Here is a 25917-nt window from a genome sequence, read left to right as displayed (position 1 = left end):
CAGAAAAACGATCTTCGTAACAGATCGGATCACCCTGAAACCAACTGTAATAAATCCATATACATATATTCATTTCATAATACACACCCATCGTATCAATTTATAAATGTTAAAATCGAAGTGTCACGTCAAGAATATACTAGTTTGATCATACACGAAACGAACTATTTTGGTTTTAATTTAAAACGTTAATTACAGCATAACAGAAAAAAAATAGCTATCATGTAATATTATAAATACCTATAAATATAGGGAAAAAACATTATAGGATCCGGTTGTTAGGAGACATAGGCGGTACAGCAAGATGAAATTCTTTGAGTTTAAGACATTGTTTATTACTTGTTCTATTGTGTACACTAGAACTAGACAAATTAGTTCGTATATGAACAAACTAGTATGTTTTCTGATCGAACGAAATGTACACTTGGACTGTAACGTGCACATACTCGTACATTTACATATTATCTTTTGTGAATAAAACTATTCTCAAAACTAATCCACGAAATGACTACCTATGATTTAATATATTAATAATTTACAAATACAATACACTAAAATTGATACAGTTTTAAAAAAATAAATTTTATTTTCACATTGTTATATTACGTTTTCCATGTTATTATGATTTCGAAAAAAACGTAAAAGGCTGTACTTAAAATATATTATATATGCGATGCAAAATATATTATTTATAATCTGCTCAATTATTAAAGTCTTGCTAAAATTCGATAAGAAAGTTAACTCATTAAGAAAAGTTTTAGAATGTTCAAGATATTGATGTTCAAAAATTTATTATTCACAGAAGTTATGTTAAAAATAAAGTTCTATATTGAGTAAGTATACACACACATACAAGGTCTTGTCTTGTCGGAAAATATAATCAATAGTTTTCTACTATTAATATTATATATCTTAACGATATTACGTAAAACTATACAATAACGTTTTTTTTATTACGAATTATAATTATTATTCCTAAAATTATCAAAACTGTGAGTGTAATATGAAAATATAAAACCGGAATAAAGAATATTACAAAAAAAAACCGCATTATCTCGTCTGAAAGGCTTGGTTCAGCTGAAAAGGGATAAGTGTGGCAGATTGATATAAATCTTTCGACTGTTATAAATGATGGTAGTTTTTAAGGGAGACCTTAAATTGGCCTGCCACGTCGTTTATCTTAAAACCCCAACGGTAATGACATTGAAACTTCAAAATATGTACAAGTGAGTCGTTGCTAAGCGTCGTACTTTTTATGCACGTTACAGAAAACCATTGCAACGATCACTTTTTACCGTCAAAATAAGTGCATGTCAATCCAGTGGTGTGCAACACGCGAACCGAACATATAAGCGCAATAAAAATTAGATTTGCATATTCATGACTTCCAGTCTAGTGCTTTGTCGCAATTGATTTCCCTCCAAAGCAAAATGCATTCGAACTATAGTGCGTGTATTTAAATGTGCATCTATAATACTATCGCGTGGTTTGGTTATAAAATGCAGGTTTGTATATTAAAAGATGTTTAAAAAGAGGGGATTCGATGTGTATCGATGTGAACTGACGTGCATAATGAATTCATGAAGTATGAAAAATACGATAATTCACATTGACATTGACTTTTATTGACACGAAGTGACAATTTTTGTCCCGAGTGTATATCGCACATACATCTACGAGGCTGAAAATATCTCTTGTATAAATTTTGTATTGAAAAGTAACATTTCCTACGGAGAAATCCTCTCGAGTATTAACATTGCATTGGCCTTCATAGTGTGACCACGTATCTTGGTTTTACGATGCTTTGTCACAGAAAAGGTATTGATCAAAGCTACCATACATATTTAAGTTCTATTATATATTGATTAAATTGTTGCAAAATTGATTGATTTAATATCCTTTTCATTTTAACATTATTCTCCTTCCTAGCTATACATTGTTATATAAAATAGCCCCTTCGCTTTGAAGACGGCTCAATATAAAGTAAAACTCTTTATTCACAACATTTAATTTATGAGTATCGGATAAATTAATGGCACCATATAATTTTCTCTTTATCCCTTTCAAAAATAATCATTCAACGTTTAAATATAAAAATTATACTTTATTATGTATATCTTTTGATTGTCATAATTGGAACATTTAATAATACCTATTATAGATATTGTAAAACCTTCTTATTGTACAGAAATTTGTGACAAAATAAGCATTTTTAATATACATATGTAGAATGTGTATAGAAATCTCCAAATATAATGTGATACTATTATTGAAAATATGTTTATTTTAAATATTTTGATATAACTAATCATAAATACCGTTATTGAACTTTCAGCTTGGCAGGAATGTCTCGAAGTGTTACGGTGGCCGTAGCTTACATTATGAGCGTGACTTCTCTTAACTGGAAGGAAGCTTTGAAAGTAGTCAGAGCTGGACGAGCTGTAGCCAATCCTAATCTTGGCTTTCAGAGACAACTGCAAGACTTTGAAACGTACAAACTTCTAGAGGTACTAAAAAATAAATATTTATATATAAAATCCTAAAAAATTAATAACATGTAATATAAAAGTTCATATTGAATATAGGAAAGAAGGCGTTTGAAGGAGCGATATCCATCTCTGGCTCTAGCTGGAAGTGATGAAAGGGAATGCCAAACTTCTCTGACTAGTTACCAAGCCATGCTAACATCGAGAGATATATGTGAAGGACGGTGTACAATGGGACAGACTTGCCCTACTGGTACCACTTATTATATATCCGACACTAGTTATACTGAAAATTTGATTTGTCTGTAACTATTATTTTGTAATATTCAAGGTGTGTGTCGAAATAATTCAAGTAAAAGGCTTATACGGAGGGCTAGCACTAGAACTACTCCTCCGGCATCTCCACGCGTCGGTCGTACCGGAAGCACTCCTGGAAGATCGTCTGGAATGGTAGGTGGAATGACGAGAAGCGATTCTACAGTATCATCCATGTCCAGCTATAGACCGAGATCTTCTCCGGCCGGACTTTATTCATATACTGGTGGTAAGGTTTTGGTCTAATTGTATGGATTAGTGAATGTCAATTCGAGTATTTTTAATATTTATGGAATATTTTCAGATTTAAAGAAAGTTTTATGATAATCTACTACATATGTATAGTATTTTTAACACTATTTTTATTAATATATTATATAGAAGTTCGTCATTCTGTAAATAGATTAGATATCTGATGAATCTACGTTAATGACACAACAAAAAAAACTGGGGCAGAAATTAATCAACTTTACTTAGTTTGACCCACTAAATTCGAATATGACGATAATTTTTGTTGTTTTGCCTCATTTGTAAGATATGAGCGTTCAAAAAAATGCGAAAATTTTACAGTTTTTTTGGTTTTTGCAGTCTTTGACTCAAAATCTAGTATTGCTGTGCTAAAAGTGAGTATTGGAAACAATATTTTGATGATTTTCTATTGATTGTGATTTTTATTGCTTTAAAATACTTACTATTAATTATCTAGCGAATTTTAAGAGTAAAAAATAATTTTTTTTACACGTTTCTTTCGTGATATTGTGAATTTATTTCGCTAGTTTTTCGTTTTACCATGTTTATAAGGATTGGTTTTCTATCTCAGTATTTTTTAAATATACAAGTTAGAATTCATTGGGTCAAAATTAGTAAAGATTGTTTGGTCTCCGTTCTGGTAATTCAAAAACGCAATTTTTTTGTTGCTGTTATTTTTCAATGAATAATTTTAAGGTATAAAATAAGCATAAATTATGCTCCATAATGTATTTGATCATATGAAAGATCTAATATTTGATTGAATAAATTAAAAAAAAATCTTTTTAAATACAAAGGATTGTAGTATTATTCGAAATGGAGTCTGATTATTTATTAGCTTATATATAGTAATGCTCCAAACTTTAAATAAATAAATAGTAGTTGAACTTCACCAAATTAAATCAAAATGAATGAATTACTATAAAATTTCATTTTTTATTATTATTATATTATCACAACATTAAACCTGTGACTTATCCAATGTTGTATTTTACTGGAGGTTCAGCACCACCTTCCAGATCTTGTTCCAGAGCTGATGTTCGACTAGCAGCCGAAGTAGTCGGTGCAACCGTAGTCGTAGGAGGTAATAATTGGGCCAGACACAGAGCTGCTTCAGCGCCATCCACTCCATTACCGACACCGCCAGTATCACCGCATCACTGGCCGAGACGGTAAATAATGTCACATGAGAAACATACATATTTCCACAAGCATTTTATGGTTATCTTACGTGTAAATTTTCAGCACTAGTGTTCAGAGACGTGCGTAGCCTGCGTCCCGGGGCGCGGTGTTCCCCGGCGACCTCTACCCGCATCTACCAGCTTTTTGCCGATGGCATTTCATCCCTCGTGTTCCCACACCAACCACTTTCTACTAGTCGATATTTAAACACACACATTTAAATCAACAAATCAATTAGCATATTTACAAAGTAAATATTAGTATGAGAAGATCAGCGGGGAAGTGGCGTGTATTACATACATATTATCTAAGTGTTACCCAAACAAAGACACATACATACAAAGTGTCAAGAAGTTGATATTACTATCGCATCTTTTGAAAAGAAATAACTGCAATTAATACTTAACCACTTAATTGCCATGCGTTTGGATAAACCGATTCGATTATTTTATTATGTGTTTAGTGGCAACCCTTGGCGATGAAGTGGCCAAGGTATATATATATATATATATATATATATATATATATATATATATAGGTTGTGGCTATTTGCAGGTACTATATCTGCAAATTATTGTCTATTTGCAGGTACTATATCTGCGACAGGCGCAAAACTGTCACTGTCAGCGTGTTTACTGTTAAAATGTTGTTTTAAACCTCTTAGTTCGAACTCGTAAAGTGACGTAGAGTAAAAAATATAATCCAAATTAGTTAATATTATTAATTGTTAGAAAATTATTATTATATACAACGTATAATACCTACATACAAGTACAAGCCGCGAACTAGCTAAATGATATAAATCTATTATAATAACGTGCGAAATTTATTTGCCTCGTGTATAATGAACGATTGATTAAACAAGTCTAGCATACATTAAATGTAAGAAATTATAATCGGATTATAAGCCTTTGCGCCTGTCGCAGATATAGTACCTGCAAATAGCCAATAATTCGCAGATATAATACCTGCAAATAGCCACAACCATATATGTATATATATATGTACCTTCTATGTCCGTTCAATGAGACTATTTTTGTATGATGTTATTGTTTTATTTCTCTAAACAAGACATTATTTAGCTGCCAGCAGGGATGTTCATTTTATTTCAAAATAATACATTCAAAGGAGCTGAATAGGAAATAATGTTTAATACCGACGGGCGGACCGATGTTGTTAAATGTAAGTGCAAGCCTACATAAATACAAAAATAAGTATAAACCTCCCCGACAAAGAAAAAAGGAAACGACGATCTTATCTACAACATTTAACATGAAAATATCATTGTTACTGATTTATTTTATTTCAATACATAGTACTTGTTTATTTATTTTATTAAAATACATATTATATTTTATATTGAAAACGCCTGTCGACTATATATATAAATAAAAAATAGGATACTTGAAAAATGAACTACGCACAAAAAGAGCTGCTAACTGTTCTTAATTAAATTTGGTCTTTAAGTAATTACTGGAATTATACATACATTTTTAGTTCTACAACACCCCAGTCCCGTAATAATTTTCATTAAAATCGAGGGTACCAAAAATATTTGTACATGTGTCTAAAAGATTAAGAGCATGTTGCATGTTTGGGAAACGCTTAGGATAGTTCATTGTCAAACTGTGTGGACAAATTAACATATTTCTCAAAATTATAAGTCATTCTTAGTAATAAATTCTAATGTTGAAGGTTTTATTGTTAATTTTTTTTCAAGTTATAATAAAAATACCGTTAAAATTTTTATAGCCATGTTCTTTCTGTCTTATACATATCTACATGATGGCAATAAATATTATTGAATTTGTATAAAAGTTTTAGAATATTCAAAAATATTTATTCTCAAGTGTAAGACCGAGCCTAGGTGACTAAGTCATTAAGATATTTTTCTAATAACTCGAAAATGACCAACAGTAAACCTCCATTAGCATAGTATTTCTAATTCGGGATTTCATCTCAAATTGATTCTTGAAATTTGTTTAAAAATCTACAAACCACAGTCACTTGTAAATATGCTAATCTTTAAATTACAAATCGCGCTTAACCACAATGTGTATGACGTCCAAAATTATAATTAAATACCTATTTATAATAATATAAATTGATACAATGTACTAGTTTCGACCGAGGTGTCGTTTTTTAAATCATTAATAAATATATTTATTAAGCGAATGCCAATGTTAAAGCATGCCTTAGCTTCAATGCAATGCAATATGAAAATTTTGTATACATATACGTATGAAATTTATTTATTTTACTTTATCCCTTATATGTATGTATTTATGTATTTGATACTGTTGATTTCGATTGATATTTTCATATGTAGGAATAAATTGTAGAAATTAAATAGCACAATAAATGAAAATGATTGCTCTAAAATGATACTGTTGCTAGAAATATATTACTAAAAATAAATTAAAACTGGTGAGGTATCAGTTTGAAAATAAGTAAATGACATTTTTAGTCAGTTATGCACTGAGTTTCATTATTTTTTTCTTAAATTATGACTTAGCATATTGCTACTTTTAATTGAAGCATTCAAATTGCCACATTGCATATTATATAACGACGTATTAAAAAAAATACAATCAAAATTTATCTATTAAAAAAATTTAAAAAAAGTTAAAACTACTCTAGTAAAACTAGATGTTATTTTTAAAATGAATAAAAAAAGTTTCTAATATTATAAATTTGCAGAAATCGTTTAAAAATTACCCTGTTAAATTTTTCCCTCTTTAAATTATTATACACATAGGTATAATGAAAATTATTATTGTAAATAACACTTCCTATGGTTATTGGTGCACCTAAATTTTTATAAAATCTTTAAGTAATAAACTATATTTATTTATTTCTACACCTTAAATATTGTGAACTATTCAATTCGCATTTAGGTAATTCAAATTTCACATGTCCAAAAAATCGTTACTGTTTTAATCGAAAATTTTAAAAAAGTCCTTCCTTTAAAAGTAAAAGACATAACTCATTCTCAACTGCCATAAGTACATGTGTACATATATATTTAAAAGCGATTTGAATATGTATTCTTTCTAAGCACTTGTGATGACAATTTTAAATTAAAAAAAAATATTTTGGTTGTGTATTACCTTTAGTATTTGATTAACCATGTGATAAATAAGCGTTACATATTTATTTGAAATGACTCGCGCAATATAATACTTTAATTTTGATTTCAATATATATATAAACATAGGTATATATAAAGAAACGTCTGCAAAAAAATCCTTTTTATAGAAAAAAATTAATATCAATCATTTTGTGTGTAGGTGAAATGAAAATATCGTAGTGTCATTATTTTAAAATAAAAACCATAGCAATAAGGTAAATAAATGTTGGAACCATTTTAATTAAATTTATTTACATATAATATATATATATATATATATATATATATATATATATATATATATATATTTTTTTTTTTTTTTTTTTTTTTCAATAACTAAAGGAGAAAAATATCATAAGTGATTGGAACAATGGTAGTATTTAAACGGGTGATTTTAAAGTGTTATTAAACCCTTTCATGCTCACAAATTTATCAATAGCTGCATTTTTACTCGCTGCGCGTAAAATTTATAAAATCTATCTATGTATAAATATGTATATGAATTTATCATATAAAGAAAGTTCTATTCAAATCACCGTCAATCATATCATGAAAAAATGTGCTATATATTGTTAGTTTAATTAAACTATATTTTTATAATAATCCAGTAGAATTTTATTTTGGAAAATAAATATATGTATGTACTCTATATAATGATATGAAGATTTACCCGAATGATTATTTTGAAAATAAAATTTTATTGTTTCTATTTTGGCAAAGATATGTCGTTGATTCTTTGAAATATTATATAAATTACTGTTGAATTAATGCCGAAATTTTCTTGGCATTCTAAGGATTAAATGTAAGATACGGTGTTGAAAATTTGTGCTCAAATCTCATATTATTTATACTAATTAGATTTTTATAATGTAGTCTATTTAGCCCATGGAAAAAATATTGAATGGTATCAAGGAAAGTTAAATATTATTTTTTAAACATGAATCGATATGTATTTTTGACCCATCCCATTGGATTTATAAAAGTACACTATTTTTTGTAAAGAATTAAAGAAATAGAAGTACAAAAGAAACGATATAGAATGCTTATTGAAACGTACCTGACAAACCGGGTTAAAAATATCTATACAAACTGTTTCTTTGTAATTTTTAACTGTCAATCTGAATGCTCAAATTATTTTTGATGTTAAATGTACGTATGTATTCTTATATTGATTATCGTTACATAAAATGAAGGTTGTTAACGTTATCGAGTTATGAGGGCTAAATATATATTTTATGAATTGAATAAAAATAAAAACATTGAAGAACACAAACTTCATATTTTATGAAGATATTTTGAAGACAATGTAAATAAAATCACATATTAAATATTGCTTAAGTAGAAGTTTGAGATTTTTACAATTTAAAAATTGACCCAAGACACAATATTTACTAGTTTTATTAGGAAAAGCTAATCCAGTACGAGCACAGCGTTACTATGCTAATGATGATATAAAGCAAAAGTTCTAAATCCTTTGTCAAATAATCTTTAACTTCACTAATATATAAAATATTACAAAGATTTGTTATAAAGAGTGGTATTGCAAATGCTTTCAGGGTAAAGGCAATCAATATATTATGTAGGAATGGCTTTTCTTAATTCACCTATAAGTATTTACGTCCTTCTATTATAACAAATTACGCACGAACAAATCAAAATCACTATTTTAAGGGTGAAATATTATTGTCATTAATTCGTATGTACATATGTATTTTGGTGTGTTTTTTTTATGTAAATAATTCCTCATTTTTATTGAATAGACTTTTGTATGTTCATATTATTATGATTGTTTTTATTTTTAAAAGTTTTGGCTGAGAAAAGCCGGCGCAAAGCAATCGCTAAAATGTGATAATGATAACGTTTATATTACAAAAAATAAATAAAACAGCTGCATATGTATGTATGTATATTTGAAATGGGCGCTTTTTTAGATTGTGATATTACAAGATAGTTTTTTATTATCATTATATTACGTATCTATTATTGGTTGTTGATTAGTTTTAGGCATTTTAGATTTTGTGAAACATCGTTTATTAAACATGAAAATAAATTGATTTAAATTTATATTTGTGTGACTTACTACCCTTGTGTGTATACCCGTATATTAGGTATTCCATTACCGGTACTATCCAAACCAATTCTACCAGTTTTTGGTCAAAATTCGAAATTTGATACTGCCAATATAAATATTTTGTACTACTGAAATATAATAATTGTAGCACTGAGACATAATAATGTCAATTTTATGCTGATTAAATTGTTTTTAATCTAGAAAAAATGAGTCGACACTCTACATCCTTTTTGACCTGCTATTCAATGGAGCCACTAAGTGTATCATATATTTAAAATCAAAGATATAGTATGCTGAAAATATTGTACTTATACCTGAGACTATTTCCGAATGGGTTTGGTGCAAACGATCGACAAGCGCCAGACAGACTGAACCACAGATTAACTGGATGGCTGTTTTAAACGCAATTCTCGACTTCACGAATGATAGATTGCACATCAGATGACGAGTAACCTTTCGATGTGCACAGATGCAATTATTAAAGTTTAGTTGGATCTTTCTGGCGAGTTTAATAAGGCAAAATTCGGAACTTAAGTATCAGAAGCACAGAACGTATACAGGGTAGGAATGTCGGGACTATGGGTAGATTTCGCTTAGTGTAAGTGCGAGCAGTGCGCACGCATAAGGCACACGTGTCGTTAATCTGTGGTTCAGTCTGTCTGGCGCTTATCGATCGTTTATAACTGACCGTTAACAATGATGAGTCTCGCTGACTTTCGATTTTTTTGGAATCCAGACTATGGATCAATAAAACAGCAATTGGTTTTTGGAAATTTTATTAAAAAATTAATGGCATAATACATTTTAACTGATTTACTATAAATTTGAAATCATTTACTTCTTAAATACCGTTTAATGACTATATGAAATAATTTATTATGTACATATGTGAGGGAAATACAAAACATACCGACGAACGGGTTAATATCCGTGCAAGTATATTTTTATTAAATTTTGTGTATTTTTTTTCATATAATATGTATATTAATTTACTTAAAATTTTTTTTAGCACATAGATTTTACATTATTTTTTTGTGTTTACAATTCAAATGTTTACATACACACATACATATTATATTTTTGTTTAAGTATACGTTTCACATATCAAATAATGTACTAAATAAGAGACCTATCCAAAAGATGAAATTGACAATGCACATGGTGCAGAGAAAAGTACATAATTTTACGGAATGCAAGCTGTGGATGCTTGAGACGGAATGTGCTCGGTCTGAACAGTGCAACAGTTGACTCATTGTAACTGACGGTTCAGTTAAACTTTCTCAACTCTACATTGAAAGCCGACTTCAATCTAAGGTTTAATTTTTTTTTATAAATACATACAAATACAGTTAAAAGATTAATCTTTTGATAAAAGTCTTCCATTCGTTAAACGTAACAAAATTAAGTAACGGCTAAAAACAATAGTCGAAAGCAACCAATGCACTACACGACGACTGACAGACGATGATCATTCAGGTCCGACACTAATACTCAATCAAAAATGCAATTCATCTAATTAATACATATGTATATTATCCGCACTCCGATATTAAATCGAAGTGCAGACAACGATTAGTATATATATACTATAATTTTCACAATACACTTTTTGGTATGAAGACATTGATTAATGTAATAATATATAGTATAATAATTAATAATATAAATCCAGATACAAACGAAACTACAGTCGAACACATTTATGAATAGTATTTATATAAATAGTATAGATTAAACTTTAAATCATAACAAATATATCACATAATCGACTATTTACGACGTGTTCATATTCAGTCACTTTATTTTTCGTACCGACTGTGGCTTTCTTTGGTCCCGTAATGAACCGGTAATATTTCAAAAGATGCAAAAATTGTATTTATCTCGTTAGAAAAAAACAAAAACGTGCAAATGTCGTCTACTGCCAGAACAATGACGATATGTACAATATTTTTGAAATATAAAATTTACTTCTGCGATCAACCACTCACACACACAACCAAAACGCTAAATACATTGGCACCGTTTTGCATAAACGAACGTTGATATAAGATGGCAAGTCGAGAGATCGTCGGCGAAACCTTCTCGTATCGCATTCGGAATTAGTACATACTACAATTTTACAACCTTTCCATTTTGAGAGTTTCTATTATACTTTTTGAACGAAAACGATTCTATTAAATGGACAGATAAAAGATTGGTACATTCAATTGCTCAGTAATTCTGCCAGTTGGGGCTACTTGACATAGCGCAAGTAACGAAGCAAGTTAAACCGCACTATTTAATTATGAAATTTATACTACAAAACCTTAAAACCTTCCTTCATAATGCGTTCATAAACAATAAACATATGAATAGTTCAGATGTCTAGCCTAACCTAACTTAACCTGCTTCGTTACTAGCGTTGTGTAAAGTTGTCTTCACGCTATAATGCAGGTAGTGCATTGGACAAGAATCATAATCATAAATAAACATAAAATATATAAACAAAAAATCAACAGAAAATACTGACGCATATACATATATAAGAAAGTAATAAGCATTACGTGCAATTCACGGCTTTGTAATGTAACCTAAAAAATTATAACCTAACCTGTACATCAAAAATAATATAATTCAAACGAAACAATCAAATATGGATGAATGTTTTTATCATTTAAAAATCAATTCCCAATATTTAACTTTGCTAATGCTTGAAAAAATATATAAATTTTACTTAATTATACACTGAATGTTAAATAGATCCAACGAAGATAGCTTTCTTTCTTTCGTCACATAAATAATAAAATCAATTGTCTTTGTCAACAAAAAAAATAATAACAGCATATAATATAAATTCTTAAAATAAAATAACTGTCTATCTCCGTTGGATCTTAAATTAAGAGGCCCATAGACACAGCGATCTGTCGGGCAACTTATCTTAGCGACTAGTAGTGTGTTTCAAGGGCTAAATATACTAAAAAAAAAAAATGATAAATCATATATATTTTATTAACTATGGTCTAATTGTATTTCAATATTATCACAAAATTGCACCTAACACAATAATTTTTCATTCAAAAAGAATAACCCAACCAAAGTTGAGCGATTTAACATAATAAAATCGTTAGCTACAGTACAAACACGTCTACAACAGACAAATCGCTTCATTTGTGGGCCCCGTTACACCTACATATACATACACACATCAAATAAATGAACGTAATAAATACTTCTTACATAATATACTATAATAATATATCAATAGCAGTACTTTCATCTCAATAATAATAATTGCAAAACAAGTTCAAAGGAAAATCTTTATATACCAATGAGTTTGGTGCATCCGATCGACAATCGCCAGACAGACTGAACGACAGATTAACTGGATGGCAGCTTTAAACGCAATTCTCGTCTTCTCGAATGATAGATTGCACAACAGATGACGAGTAACCTTTCGATGTGCACAGATGCAATTATTAAAATTGAGTTGAATCTTTTTGGCGAGTTTAATAAGGCAAAATTCGGAACTAAAGTATCAGAAGCACAGAACGTATACAGGGTAGGTATGTCGGGACTACGGGTAGATTTCGCTTAGTGTAAGTGCGAGCAGTGCGCACGCATAAGGTACACGTGTCGTTAATCTGCGGTTCAGTCTGTCTGGCGCTTGTCGATCGTTTGCACCGCATCGCAATACATATTATAGGCCCGCGCTGTAGTCTGACCCATAATTTACATAACTATAATCTTTTTCCAATAAAATATATATATATATATATATATATATATATATATATATATATATATATATATATATATATATATATTAATATAATATTTAAGTCTGTTGCTAAATAGCAACAATGTCTATAGGATGAGGTCTGACGGCAAGGCGTCGTTCAATAGACAGGCATCGGTAATATAATATAAATGTAAAGATACGTCTCTGCATATCAATCGTCATCACCGTTCAATTTTTGGTATAGTCTGATCTAACTGTGTCGTATATATGTAGATCGCACACTCCACACGTAATTTGTACTAAACAAATCTGCCATCCGTTCGAATACTTGCAACCGGAACAGTCGACGGCGGCAGATGGCATTTCAATAATCTTCAAAATATAGACTTCAATACAAAAATAGTCTCGTGTTCGCAAGACGGTGCGAGCGCCGTCACCGTCGAACGACGAAGCATCACGTTTCCGCATCCAAAGATTATCACCAGAAAAACTCTATCTACAGTTGTAGATCCACCATTACATATGGAAAAACGCCGCGTACGGCAACACTAGCGATTCCCCAGATATTATATAACGATGAATCTATATATAATATTCAACGTTTAAGGCCATAACTCGGAGAGCTTCTTAAATCATGCAATTTTTCATTGTATGATACAATACAGACCAACTAACACACTTAAGAAATACAATCTAAGTATTATATAGTGCTTTCAGCTGAAATTACATATTCATGTGTTACAAAATTTCAAATAAATAAATCTATATATGACTGAAACAAATGAATTTTTATGATTTGAACTTAATTTTCTATATATTATTTGATGGAAAATACTTCTCAACTTATATCGGGTTCATAGAGCATTCTAGAATGTACATAAGTCGGCTCTATATGTCACATTGTACAGATAAAAAGCCTCGTTAGCGAGCAATTGGCCTGAAACTGTGAATATTATCATCATATTCTTATATATATTATATATAATGTATGTACTTGTTAGTAACTATTTGAATTAGACAATCAACAAATATGTATATTATAAATAAATTACAACAAAGCATTAAAAATACATAAATAAATATTTTTTTCATCAATCAATCAATCCGAAGGAATAATTTCACTGAAATTCGTCATCCGAGCTGAGCAACATGGTTTTTTCGTGGTAGTTTGTCGATATAGTGGCAACTCTTTGCGTAGTCGGACGAGGTGCGTGCAGAGCCCCTTCTTCCGGACCTTTGGCCAACTTGCTATTACCTGCATTTGAAAAACCATCATACAATTTCCATAATAACAATACTCGTCACGGTGTGCGAACCGTCCGAACGAACGACCGAGAAAGGGTTTCAAAGAAAACCCCCCCATATCGGCGAATCAATGTGAATAAAAATGCAGCATGTATTTAAAATATATTTAATAATCTAAAAAAAAATTAAAATAATACAATTTTAAATAATACCACAACATTTTAGGACACATGCAAAATAATTATTAAACCTTCAATGCATCAATTATGATATAACTCTAAATTTCAATTAGCACATCGATTAAAAAATAAAAGGCATTGGTACTTTAAAGGTTAAAATAATAGTCAAAGAGCATACACACATTGAAAGTATCAATGCAGCTTATAAACATGCATTCTTGCACATATGTACGTATGAAATGAAATAAAATAGTCATAAATATTTAATTATAATTTGAATCATGGCATAATTTTATTTAAATTAAAAAAAAAATACTAAAGCCTCACAACATATCGAATGAATAGATTTTATGCTCCATTGTTCAGAACATATTATGTTAGAATTGTGGGACATGCTTTTTTTATCATAATTTTATTTTTATGTATATAGTAAGAGATTATGATCATTTCTGTATTCTTTAGCAATTATATTATTTTTTCTACCTTATTATAATCTTGTGTAAGTTTAAGCGAAGATTTCTCTTCATGCATTAATATAAAATACAGCTAAAATATAGTAAGTTAAGTACTTTATACAATATTTTACAACTCAGTTAATTATATTCTCAACACTTGAAAATAGTATAATATATAATAATAATAAATGGTGAAACTTTTTATGCAAATTTACGGTATTATCATACTTTGCGTATACCCGTTCGTTAATGTTAAAAAATGCAATGGATATTTAAAATAATAATATATTATATACACACTTAATAAAAAAAAAAAAAAAGAAATAAAAAGAAATGTTATTTTTTTGTAATAAAATAAGTATACATACGTATATATTATAGTTTGACAATGGTGTTTGTGCCGTTTTACTCAATATTTTATAAATCATACCTTACAGAATGTATCAAACAAACACCAAATTACCCAATTTCGATAAATAAGGTCAACATAAAGTTATCATCATAATTTGTACAAGAATAGTGTCATTAGATCAATACATCCTGTGTATGTGTCGAATATTGTCAATTTTTATGTAGTAGCGGCATTCAAATAATTGTAATTTTCACCTGAACACATTTATTATTATAAACTGAACGTTTCATGCTCGATTAAATTAATGGCAGTTAAATTTGTGATTTATATATTTTTAGTTTTAGTTAAATGAATCAGTCTCTGTCGATATTAATAGAATACGAATAAAAAAGCGCTACCTTTGAATGTAGAAGAAATTCAAAATTGATATTGTCAATACTAATAATAAAGAACGAAAACAAAAAACCGAAAAACAAATTAAAATCGACATATGTATACGTCGATATTAGAAATATTTTAAATATTAATGAATGATAGTATAATGCAATTAATTATCAACTATTAAGTAACATTTTTATTAATAACGATAAAAAGGATCACAAAAAAATGATAAATGCATTTCCATGCTTATACATATATTCCATTTTCATACACATGCATAAAAAGATTAATTTTTGATTAAATTTAGTTTGAAAATTGTTGTAGATAATATTTGATACCATTTCTTTTTAATATCAATAATAAATATTAAATTCATATGAAATCTAAACTAAATTTAACTACTTTTTAATTTAAAATATAATCACAAATAAGAGTATATTCTGTATCTTGTATTTAAAATAAATTAAATAAAAATAAAAATAATATATATATATATATATATATATATATATATATATATATATATATATATATGCAAAATATATACAAATCAGATTTCAAGTAGAAAAAAAAGGAAATTTAGAAAGTACGGAGAGTTTCATAAATTATAAAAGCATCTACGAATAGATATATCACATATAAAATTGGGACTGATTTAACCGTTCCACGTTAAAAAACAACAAAAAAAAGCATTTTATGCTAAAATAAAAATAATAACAAGATAACATTACACACTCATGCATTAAAAGGCCATAATCGAAATCATAATTATTCTAGTTTATATTATGAAGATTTTTTGCATAAGGCAAGCTGAGCGCATTCCAATAGTAGTCTAAAGCTTTTCATATGGCAGATGGGAAGTCACCTCTGTAAAACATGGGATACGTATAATAAAAGTAAAACACTAATAAAAAGACCATGAAATCCAGGCACATCACAATCAAAATAACAAAATGTCAACAGTACATAAATCGATGAATAAAAAATGTACAGACAAAATAATAAATGAAAATACCTGAACTGTATTGTGTATATTGTTGATACTGAGGGTGGAAATTGTGAATGGCATCAGTCATGATATCTTTGGGATTCATCGTTTCCTAAAGAACAAAAGATACAATTAAAAAAGTTTATAATATATAATCATTATTATTATTAAAAGACAAAGATTGAAAAAAAACCTTGAGACTGCTAGATATGGATTGCATAGTGACAGATCGATGAGTCTCAGAATGTAAACCTCTCGCATAAACCTGATGAGGGAAAGCGTAGCGTAGAGCGATAGCCGCCACCAACATCTCAATGCAAATCAAGAAGTTCTGATATCCAGCCGATACAGTACCGGCCGTAGTCGGCACTCCGTTTGCATCCACGAGCGGAGATATGACTTCAGCTTTCTCTAAAACGGCCAATGCGACACCTGCGGAAACAATTCAGTAAAAAGCCGCCGACATCTTACAATACTTCACACACCAATAACCAAGTTCCAAAATGGCAAATTGGCTCAAATGTCAAAACAGTTTCTGCAATCGTGTGTTAAAATGTCAACGTGTTAATTGAACATTCAAAGAAATACTTAAATGCCAAACTTTCACCAATTTTTCGGAACTAAGCGATGACATAATCTATAGACGAACCTTGCCAGAACGAAAGGAAAATAACACTTTTTACGGTGCAAAACTTGAGAACGGGATCGAACGGTGTCAGCATTTCCCGGGTGGCTCCGAGGAACAGAAATAGGCCATACAGTGCGAGACTAACGGATATATTGTAAATAATGGTAATGTAGATATAGCCTCCGTCAGGACTCCAATCACCATCATGATAATGACCGGCAGCCTGTAATAGTTCAATACCAAACATTAGACTCATAGAGGTTTAAAAGATTAACCGAAGATGTATGATAAATAGTTTATAGTAATAATTAAAATATACCTGTAAAAAGATTATAATGAAAGCGCACAACGGTTTCACAAGACAAAACTGCAAAGTCGCCTGTTTGCAAAATCTCAATACGCCGATGGTATATGTGGATCCGGCGAGGCAACGTCCAGCAGCACCACGCACCGGCCTGCCTCTTAAGGCCGACATAATATTACCTTCGCCACCGAGATATTCATAGCACAGGGACAGGAAATTATAGATCACAAAGGCTAAAAAAAAAAAAATATCGTATATTATTACAAACACGCATGAGCTATGGAGTAATGGAAACATATGATTTGTTAACAATATTTAACTGTCATGAACGATGACGAAAACATTAATAATAACCATGTTTATAAGTCAGCAATGAACAAGCATCATAAAAACATCATTTTTATCAAGAATGTAATGCAAATATTTTATTCGTTAAATAATTTAATTAATCATAAGAATGATCGAAAAAAATCTATATATTTCTGAAAACGACTTGGTATTTTTTCTAAGGTATAAATGTGTACTAACAATAAATCTAAGCTAACATAAATCTGGTTTAACATAAATCTGGTTTAGGAGCTTGATGCTTTTTGCGACAGGTGAGGAAACCATAAAATCGGTACGTGCCACAAGAGAAGAGAACAAACTGCGGCATTTAATGTACCCGAATTGACTGGGATCATTGAAGATCAATTCTGCAAAAATTTGAAAATCAAACCAATCAATAAATTCTAAAAATGTTTTCCCAAATATACTATAAGTCCTAGCTCGATGGAATTATAGCCCAGTGCTCCCAGCAGGTAGGCACTGGGATAGCAACCGTAAACTATCATATAAGCGAATCTTCCTTTGCACTCTATCAACTCTCAAGCAATGTATTCACTAGGGCTCCATAGAATGGAAGAATATTCAAGAATGCTTCTTACTAGCGAAACTTATATGTAATATGTAGGATTCGAAGCGCTAAAGCACTCTAGAACGGTTTAATAACACAGTATGAAACCCAAAGTGTGTATAATATTTTTGAGTAAAAATTACATCCTTTGAGATGGGAACAATATTGTTCCAATTATAGTTTATCGCTCCAAGAGTCACACTAATCACCCTAAAAACCATAACGGTCACACCCCACATCCAAAATTATACGAGACCAAATTAGATACGTACATCTATTTCATATCATTGGTGTATAATTACCATTATGCTTCTGACTTTTCAAGAATGACAAGTTTTCGTTGTAACTTATAATCAAGTCCAACTGTATGTATTGTAAAAAAATAATTTTAGTTCGTTACTCTTAGCAACAATTGATTTCGTAGTAAATAATTTATATGTACTAATAAACATCACAAATTTGTGACGTTGAAAAAACCATAATTTAAATAAAATTCAAATCATAACATAAATGCAAACTCTCTCCTGACCTTTTTAATATATATGGGGAATACATAATGAGAAGAGTACTGGACGGATGAAAAGATGGCATAGCAATAGGCGGCAGAAAGATTTCTTATATAAAATTCGCAGACGACACAACATTAATGGCCAGCAATGAGGATGAAATGACCGAACTACTTCACAGAATAGAAATAGTAAATTCAAGGGTCTAGAGATAAATTAAAACAAAACAAAAATCCTCATCTTCGACAGATTCGAGTCTCTCGTAAGTCCAATGCTTCAAAAGTAAACGATTTCATTTACCTAGGTGCTGTGATCCCAAGAAACTGCTAATCAGAAATCTACAGAAGAATAGGAATGGCGAAAGCGCCAATGATCAATCTGACAAAGATAAGGAAAATCCTTTCTGGTGCAATATCTGGTGATTCCCATTGCATTGTATGGAGTCGAGACATGGACGTTAAAAAAGAGAGAAAGGGGCATGTTGGATGTCTCCAAAATGAGGTACTGGAGGCAAACACTGCGCATTCCATGGATCGCAAGACGCACGAACGTGTCCATCCACAAAAATCTGGCAGTTTTACAGACTCTTCACGACATGTAGAAAAAGAATTCTTTCCTACTTTGGCCATATTGTCAGGAAGAATATGGAGAGTCTAGAAAACCTAGTAGTCACAGAAACACTAGAGGGAAGGCGAGCGACAGGATATTCTCCCATAAGTTGGTCAGATCAAATTAAATAACTGACGGGATTGTTCCTAAACGCTGCTTTCAACTTGGCACAAGACCGGGAGGAGTGGAAACGGATCATTTACCAGATTCCAGATGATAGAAATGACACGACGTTCACTATTGAGCAAACGAGAAAGAAGAACATATAATGCTCCAATTATTTATATATACTTAGGAAAGGCGGCATAGCTTATGGACCCAATTTTATATTTTCCCATGATGCCATTATCAGGTTTCCACTGGGCGACATCTATGGTATTAAATTTGTGCATATATAAATTTATAGTTTATTAATATTGAAATCATATTCAAATAGTGGTGATATGGTCTAGTGGGCTAGTAAGTAACCAGCAGCATGGACTAATGGTTACCATATCATGCTATGGTCAGTGTGATTATGAGTTCGAGTCACACTGCTTGCTGCTGGCTAGAATTTGGTTTGTAACCACATCGGTCGTTTCTTATCAGAGTTTGCCAATTTTTCTGATTTTCATTGAAACGATTCCTGCAAAATTGGCCTTCCCTACCCATTTCTCTGGCGAAATCTTGAGTTATTGTTACATCTCAGAATTCACCAGGTTTCTCTCCATAGATGTCTCTGTGAATGTTTATTGTATAAATTCGTATTGTTGTATAAAAATGATTATTAATCGAATTGTATTCGATATTTATTGATCGTATTATATACGATGTCTGACCATAGATGTCATGTATAGTTTCGAATTATGTATTAAATATATATATACATATATATATAATTTCTTACTATCTAGAGCAGAGCATCGTAACCTGTGCACCGCGGTAATATGTGGTCTCCAAACAGCACTTCGGCCTAATGCGTGCGAGTGAGATCACGTGTGAGGGAGAAAACCGATGTTAGTTAGTGTTTTGTCCCTATGCATATACGGAATAACTAGCGACTGCCGATGAAGTACATATGTATGTACGTAGCTGACAAACTCTACAAGTCGTAAACAATGTGTGCCGCGAATATCCAAAGGTTACGATGCTCTAGTCTATAGTACACTCGTCGCATTGGAGCGATCTGCAATGACGAGTGTACACTGATTGAATAAAAAAAAAAAAAATACAGTGGGTAGGATGGTTTTTGCCAGATCGACGAGGAACCGTTTCAACAATGAAATCGGATAAATTGGTAAACTCTCAGCAGCACTACAGGTAATACTCGGAATAAATTATTTTCAATCAAGTTCAACCCACGGGATCGAACCTGGCAACCTCACGTTGGTTAGCATTAACGCAACCACCGAGATATGATGCTGGCTATATTATTGATGTATGATTATACTAATTACAATTATTAATTAATGAGTGAAAGCTGATTTTTAAACGTTTGCCCGCGGCCGTCTTCTGTAGAAGCTTTGGTCGACAAGTCTGTATCGCGGCTGTCTTCCATAGAATTTCTGAACTTTGCACGGGATTTTGAGGCTTATATGCGCCTATTTCAACTGGTTTAAGGTTCAAAATTGGTTGAATATATTACTGAGAGTTGAATGCCATCTATTCAATTAGCTTAAAATGAATATATACCAGTCAAAAATCAGTTTTTTGTCGAACCATACTGAAACCTCGTTTATGTGACGTCACGTCTTCATACAATTATGAAGAATGATTATTTGACAATTAATCCAAAACTACGAGATATATTATGTATTTTATTGTTTAAAATAATACTTTATGTGTTAATTAACATATCTGGTTACTTGAGTAAATATTTAATGTATTTAAGGTCGAAAACTCGATTGCCAAATTCGCGCAAAAGGGGCTGCGTACAGGGCTTGTTCGCTATATTTATTTCCGCGGGCAAAGGGTTAATAAATATACACACCACAACCTACGTGACATTTAAAAAAATGAAAAAAAAAAATCAAAATACCTTCATAACAGTCTCGAACGGTGAAGAAATATATATAATAAGAATCGCTATTGAAGAACAAGAGCGAAATCCACGAATAGCATCCGTAGATCGGCACGATGAACAGAATGCGAACGATCCAACGTTGCTCCGCCGGATTCGTGTACCATCGTAGATGATGATAAATCTGAAATTTAAATTTCGCTCACACAACAATTCCAAACACAAATAAACTCTCAACATAACAAAAAAAAAAAACACATACCTGCTGGCACGTGATAAACAAAGCGGCCCACACGAAGATACCGGCTATCCCCTGAGCGGCTTTGGTCTGCAGGAAAACAGGCTCGGTGAGAGCGCGGGGCAGGATGTGCGAGGCGACTGTCGTGGTCACTACGGTCGACGTGGACGCGACAACTCTCTCCATCGTTGCATTTACCACACTTTCAGTGGAAGTCATCCTTAAATGAATACGCATACATACATTAGTGCGCAGTAAGCAAGTGTGATAGATCTGTCTCGTGCAATACACACTTGTATAAACATAATCCGTATACAAAATGATTCTCGATTGATGCCGGTGGTATGTAGGCATACTTCGATCCGAGTTCATAATGGATCGTTTAAATATCATTATTGACACTGTGACAAAGTTATTTTAGTCGGTAACGATAACAAGTGAGCAAGTGGGAGGTTTGGAATTAAGGTCGTTTCAATAGGGATAATAATCTGTGAGATACATTCGAGCATTGTTCTGCAAAAAGGATTATTGTGGGATGTACCTCACGGGACTGAAAGTGAAAAGCCCGAAAAAGCAAATATCGGAGGACAAAGATCGAAAATCGAAAGATCAAAAAAAAAGGGTACATGGTAAACAGTACTATGTATATATAATATATGAGTGGCATGCGGTGAAATTATCTTTTTTTTTGTCATACAGCCTTGTTTAATGTGCGCGCGCAGGATACGGGAGGAAAAGCCTGTTCCTCTTGTTCCTGTTGTATCCTGCTCGCGCAAATTAAGTAAAGATGTACGACGGGGGGAGAGAGACTTTTACCGCACGCCACTCATATATGTACTAACCGTTTTTCATATGTATGCATGGTAAACGAACATTTTCGACATTTTAACATTCGGTGCGGTGACAGTCACCCATTATTGTGGCATTCTAAGAATATTCGCAGCATCGTTGGCCATTCATCATTCGTTGCCGGATTATCCAAAGCGCTTCCATTCTTTCTATTTGGGTTACATTCGTCCAAACCGATTCTAAATATTTTTTTATCTTACACTATTATGACCTAGCTTTGCTTTCTTCTACATAACCAGCAGCGTGGACTAGTGGTTAGTATATATGCTTTCGAACATGTGTAGTGGTCACGGGATCGAGTCCCACCGGTTGCTGTTGGCCAGACCTTGGTTTGTGACTCCAGGTCGATCGTTTCCTATCAGAGTTCGCCAATATATCTGGGCAACCTTTACCATTTCTCGCAATTTTCAAATTTTCAGCATCTCGAATTTCGCTGATTCGTATAAAAATACTGCAAATTAGTCCAAAAATATTCCGCAAGTTTTTCAGCATCTCGAAATTTGACGATTTATATACAAAAAATGCTCCAAAATTTATCCATAGATGTCTCTATGATGCTTTGTTAAAATTATTCTAAAATTTGTATATCGATGTTTGTAATTGCCCAGGAAGATATGTAAAAATAAATTCTCTTGGGTAACTCTCTAGTTCTTAATATATGTTAGCATTGTCAAACTTTTCATATTGTATCTCCCCTAGTAATAACAAATATACTCTACAAACATATGAGCCGTTATAATTGATACTGGCATAAGTCCACTTTTCTTCATTTCGAGTAACATTAAATATAATGTTTTGCATTTAACAATATTTAAAAATAATGGTGACTTGAAATACGTACATATATTCTGCTTTTCCGAGATTTTGGACATATCGAATTAAAATTAATGTCAACAATTTGTGAATTGAGTCAAACAGAAATAGTGTTTTTGTGTCTGAAAATTGAACTTCCGCCACTTTCAAATACAACAGCTCAAAAGCATATCGTTTAATTCATACTAAGTGAATAAAAACACAAATTTCGATATGTAATATTGCTTTCGAAAATGAACGTAAACATTGAAACATATCTGGCATTCTGTCATACATCACTATTGGCAAAACATGTTAACCAAAGACTTTTTTCATCAGGCACTATGTAAAGATTCATTCACCCGAAAACATTTCCTTCCAATTTTATTCATCTCTTCAATATGATTTTCAATAATTAAATCAATATGATTTAATATTAAAAATCTCACATTTGAAATTTGGCTATCAAAAAATTTTGCTGCATTGTCTATTTTTCGACCTACTTTCACACGGAATTCCTAATTCGCTAAAATGCAAGAATGCATGTTCAAGCTTATGGTGTAAACATAGCCACCGTAACTTCTATTCAAAACAAAAAGTACAAATAAGAATATAATAAAATAAAACATAATACTTTCATAGTAATCGTAAATACACACTTTGATAGCAATATTGAAAAATTTACAAACGTACCACGAAAAAGTGAGTGGCGAGTAAAGGTTAAGGACATTGTACATTCAACTCACCGTCTAAAATGAAATAAAAATGGTTTTAAATAACACAAAGCGATACCAAAGTGTAAATTTACATTATCCGTTCAATATAAATCAACAGTAAATACAAAGTATATACCAAACTATTTAGCGAGATAAGATATTATAAAACTATTTGTGTCACGTCCTTGGAAGGATTTTTCTTTTGTATGATGGATCTTAAAAAAAACAAAGATTTTATACCAAATTAGACACGTGACTTTACATTAATTAAGATCACAACTTACGATAACCACTTTCAAACACTCGACATACAAAACGCTCAGTAGAAATTGTCATATTAAACATTTTTATAGTTCAAAAACGTCATAATTCAAAGATTAGATTAAAATATTTTATATAAATTCAGCGAAATGACTAGAAAGTCTGAATTGAATGTTTGGTTTTTTTTTTTTTTTTTTTTGATAGCTTTCATAATGTATTTAAAAAAGACAACAAAAATGATTTTTCATTTAAATATACACAAAACATATCGCACTGTAAGAGTGCTATTTACAAAGCATGCATCACAATCGACAATCTGTTTACTAATTGTGTTATCTGAAGACAAGCGATGACACAACTATCGATACGGATTTGATTTTACAGAACTATCAGTGCGTGCGAATTTTTCAGTAGCGGAAGATGAGGTAATTGACTGGTTCGTGCATGATTAATGGTGCAATAAGGAAACGTTAGCATAATAATTTGACATATGGCGAACATATGGGGGCGCGGGGAGGGGTGGCGAGGAATCGGGGGGCGCAGCGGAGGGAGAGGGGGGGTTGAGTGACAGCTGACAGATGTCAGGTGACGAATGGCGACGACCTCGGCGGGGAGTCGGGGGGCGGCGAGCGTCGATAAGAGGGGGTGCGGGCGGCGGAGGGGGGGGCGGCAGCGGCAGCGGCGGAGACTCACCTGTCGGTCGCATGGGGGGCGGTTCGGGGCGCGGGGCGCAGGCGTCGGGGGCGCGAGGGGCTCCTCTTCGGGGATCTGTTGTTGTCTGATGTTGGAGTTGCGTGTGACACTCAACGCGCAGACTGCTGCCACTGTACTGCTGCCAACCTAACCCCTGCACTAGCCTAATACCCATCACTTCTCATCTCATCACATACACACATACGTCATTGTGCAAACACAATATCGAATCGTCCACTCATTCCGAATTCAATAACCTACATACTTATACTACTTATGCAAATCTCTGCTTTCGATTGTTGAATATTCATTCTTTTGAACGATTTTAGTATCAACTTTCAGCTTGAATGGCTACGTCCACACTACCGATATCTCCCCCCTATATTTACGAATTTTTCCATAACCAGTTCTTAAATAGCAACCACAGGGTGCAATATGAGAACTGGATATGGAAAATTCGAAAATGTCACGTGTAGATATCGGTAGTCTGGACGAAGCCAATGTCTACCTTATTATTTATGATTTCTGATAATAAAAAAATCTGAATTAATTAAATTCAAGCAGTACATAAGTCAGTACTATTATAATATAATACTATATAGGTGATCACTTTTTGAAATTTGCAATTTGGACATTTAAATATGTTTAGCCTTAACGAGTATTAGTCGCTGTTGTA

At 31.7% G+C, this 25917-nt stretch overlaps 3 protein-coding genes and 1 long non-coding RNA gene across 8 annotated transcripts in view; 2 read left to right on the top strand and 2 right to left on the bottom strand.

Moving 5' to 3' along the window:
* Positions 1 to 5463, top strand: part of LOC143921153 (dual specificity protein phosphatase 22-B) — a 39515-nt gene extending 34052 nt beyond the window's left edge. The window contains exons 4-9 of one of the 4 annotated variants that reach the window (XR_013261403.1): positions 2336 to 2507; positions 2586 to 2739; positions 2818 to 3030; positions 4057 to 4222; positions 4296 to 4623; positions 5211 to 5463. Coding sequence is in view for 1 of the 4 variants with exons in the window: in XM_077444317.1 (XP_077300443.1) it covers positions 2336 to 2507; positions 2586 to 2739; positions 2818 to 3030; positions 4051 to 4222; positions 4296 to 4320 (736 nt within the window). In the remaining 3 variants the exon portion in view is untranslated. Of the gene's footprint in view, positions 1 to 2335; positions 2508 to 2585; positions 2740 to 2817; positions 3031 to 4050; positions 4223 to 4295; positions 4821 to 5158 lie in introns of all 4 variants that reach the window. The other 3 variants (XR_013261402.1, XR_013261401.1, XM_077444317.1) reach the window with 3 other exon arrangements.
* The window catches only part of LOC143921171 (uncharacterized), an 895047-nt gene that overhangs the window by 386465 nt on the left and 482665 nt on the right, over positions 1 to 25917 (bottom strand). The gene's annotated exons all lie outside the window — the stretch shown is intronic.
* Positions 1 to 25917, top strand: part of LOC143921164 (uncharacterized) — a 754379-nt gene that overhangs the window by 246915 nt on the left and 481547 nt on the right. The gene's annotated exons all lie outside the window — the stretch shown is intronic.
* Tmep (Transmembrane endosomal protein) lies at positions 14167 to 25402 on the bottom strand. Of its 2 annotated transcripts, none has more exons than XM_077444527.1 (8): positions 25242 to 25402; positions 21955 to 22150; positions 21711 to 21876; positions 17699 to 17916; positions 17401 to 17602; positions 16945 to 17183; positions 16779 to 16863; positions 14167 to 14406 (listed from the first exon to the last, which is right to left on the bottom strand). In XM_077444527.1, the coding sequence occupies exons 2-8, from the start codon at positions 22147 to 22149 to the stop codon at positions 14270 to 14272; spliced, it is 1242 nt and encodes a 413-aa protein (XP_077300653.1). In that variant the 5' UTR covers position 22150; positions 25242 to 25402; the 3' UTR covers positions 14167 to 14269. The 2 variants fall into 2 exon arrangements, with proteins under 2 accessions (XP_077300653.1, XP_077300654.1); XM_077444528.1 differs by lacking the exon at positions 14167 to 14406 and adding an exon at positions 16452 to 16630.

This window comes from Arctopsyche grandis, chromosome 13 (genome assembly GCF_051622035.1).
Source record: "Arctopsyche grandis isolate Sample6627 chromosome 13, ASM5162203v2, whole genome shotgun sequence".
Lineage (NCBI taxonomy): Eukaryota > Metazoa > Arthropoda > Insecta > Trichoptera > Hydropsychidae > Arctopsyche > Arctopsyche grandis.
Note: the sequence above shows the minus strand (reverse complement) of the source record. Positions and strands in the feature narration are given on the sequence as shown.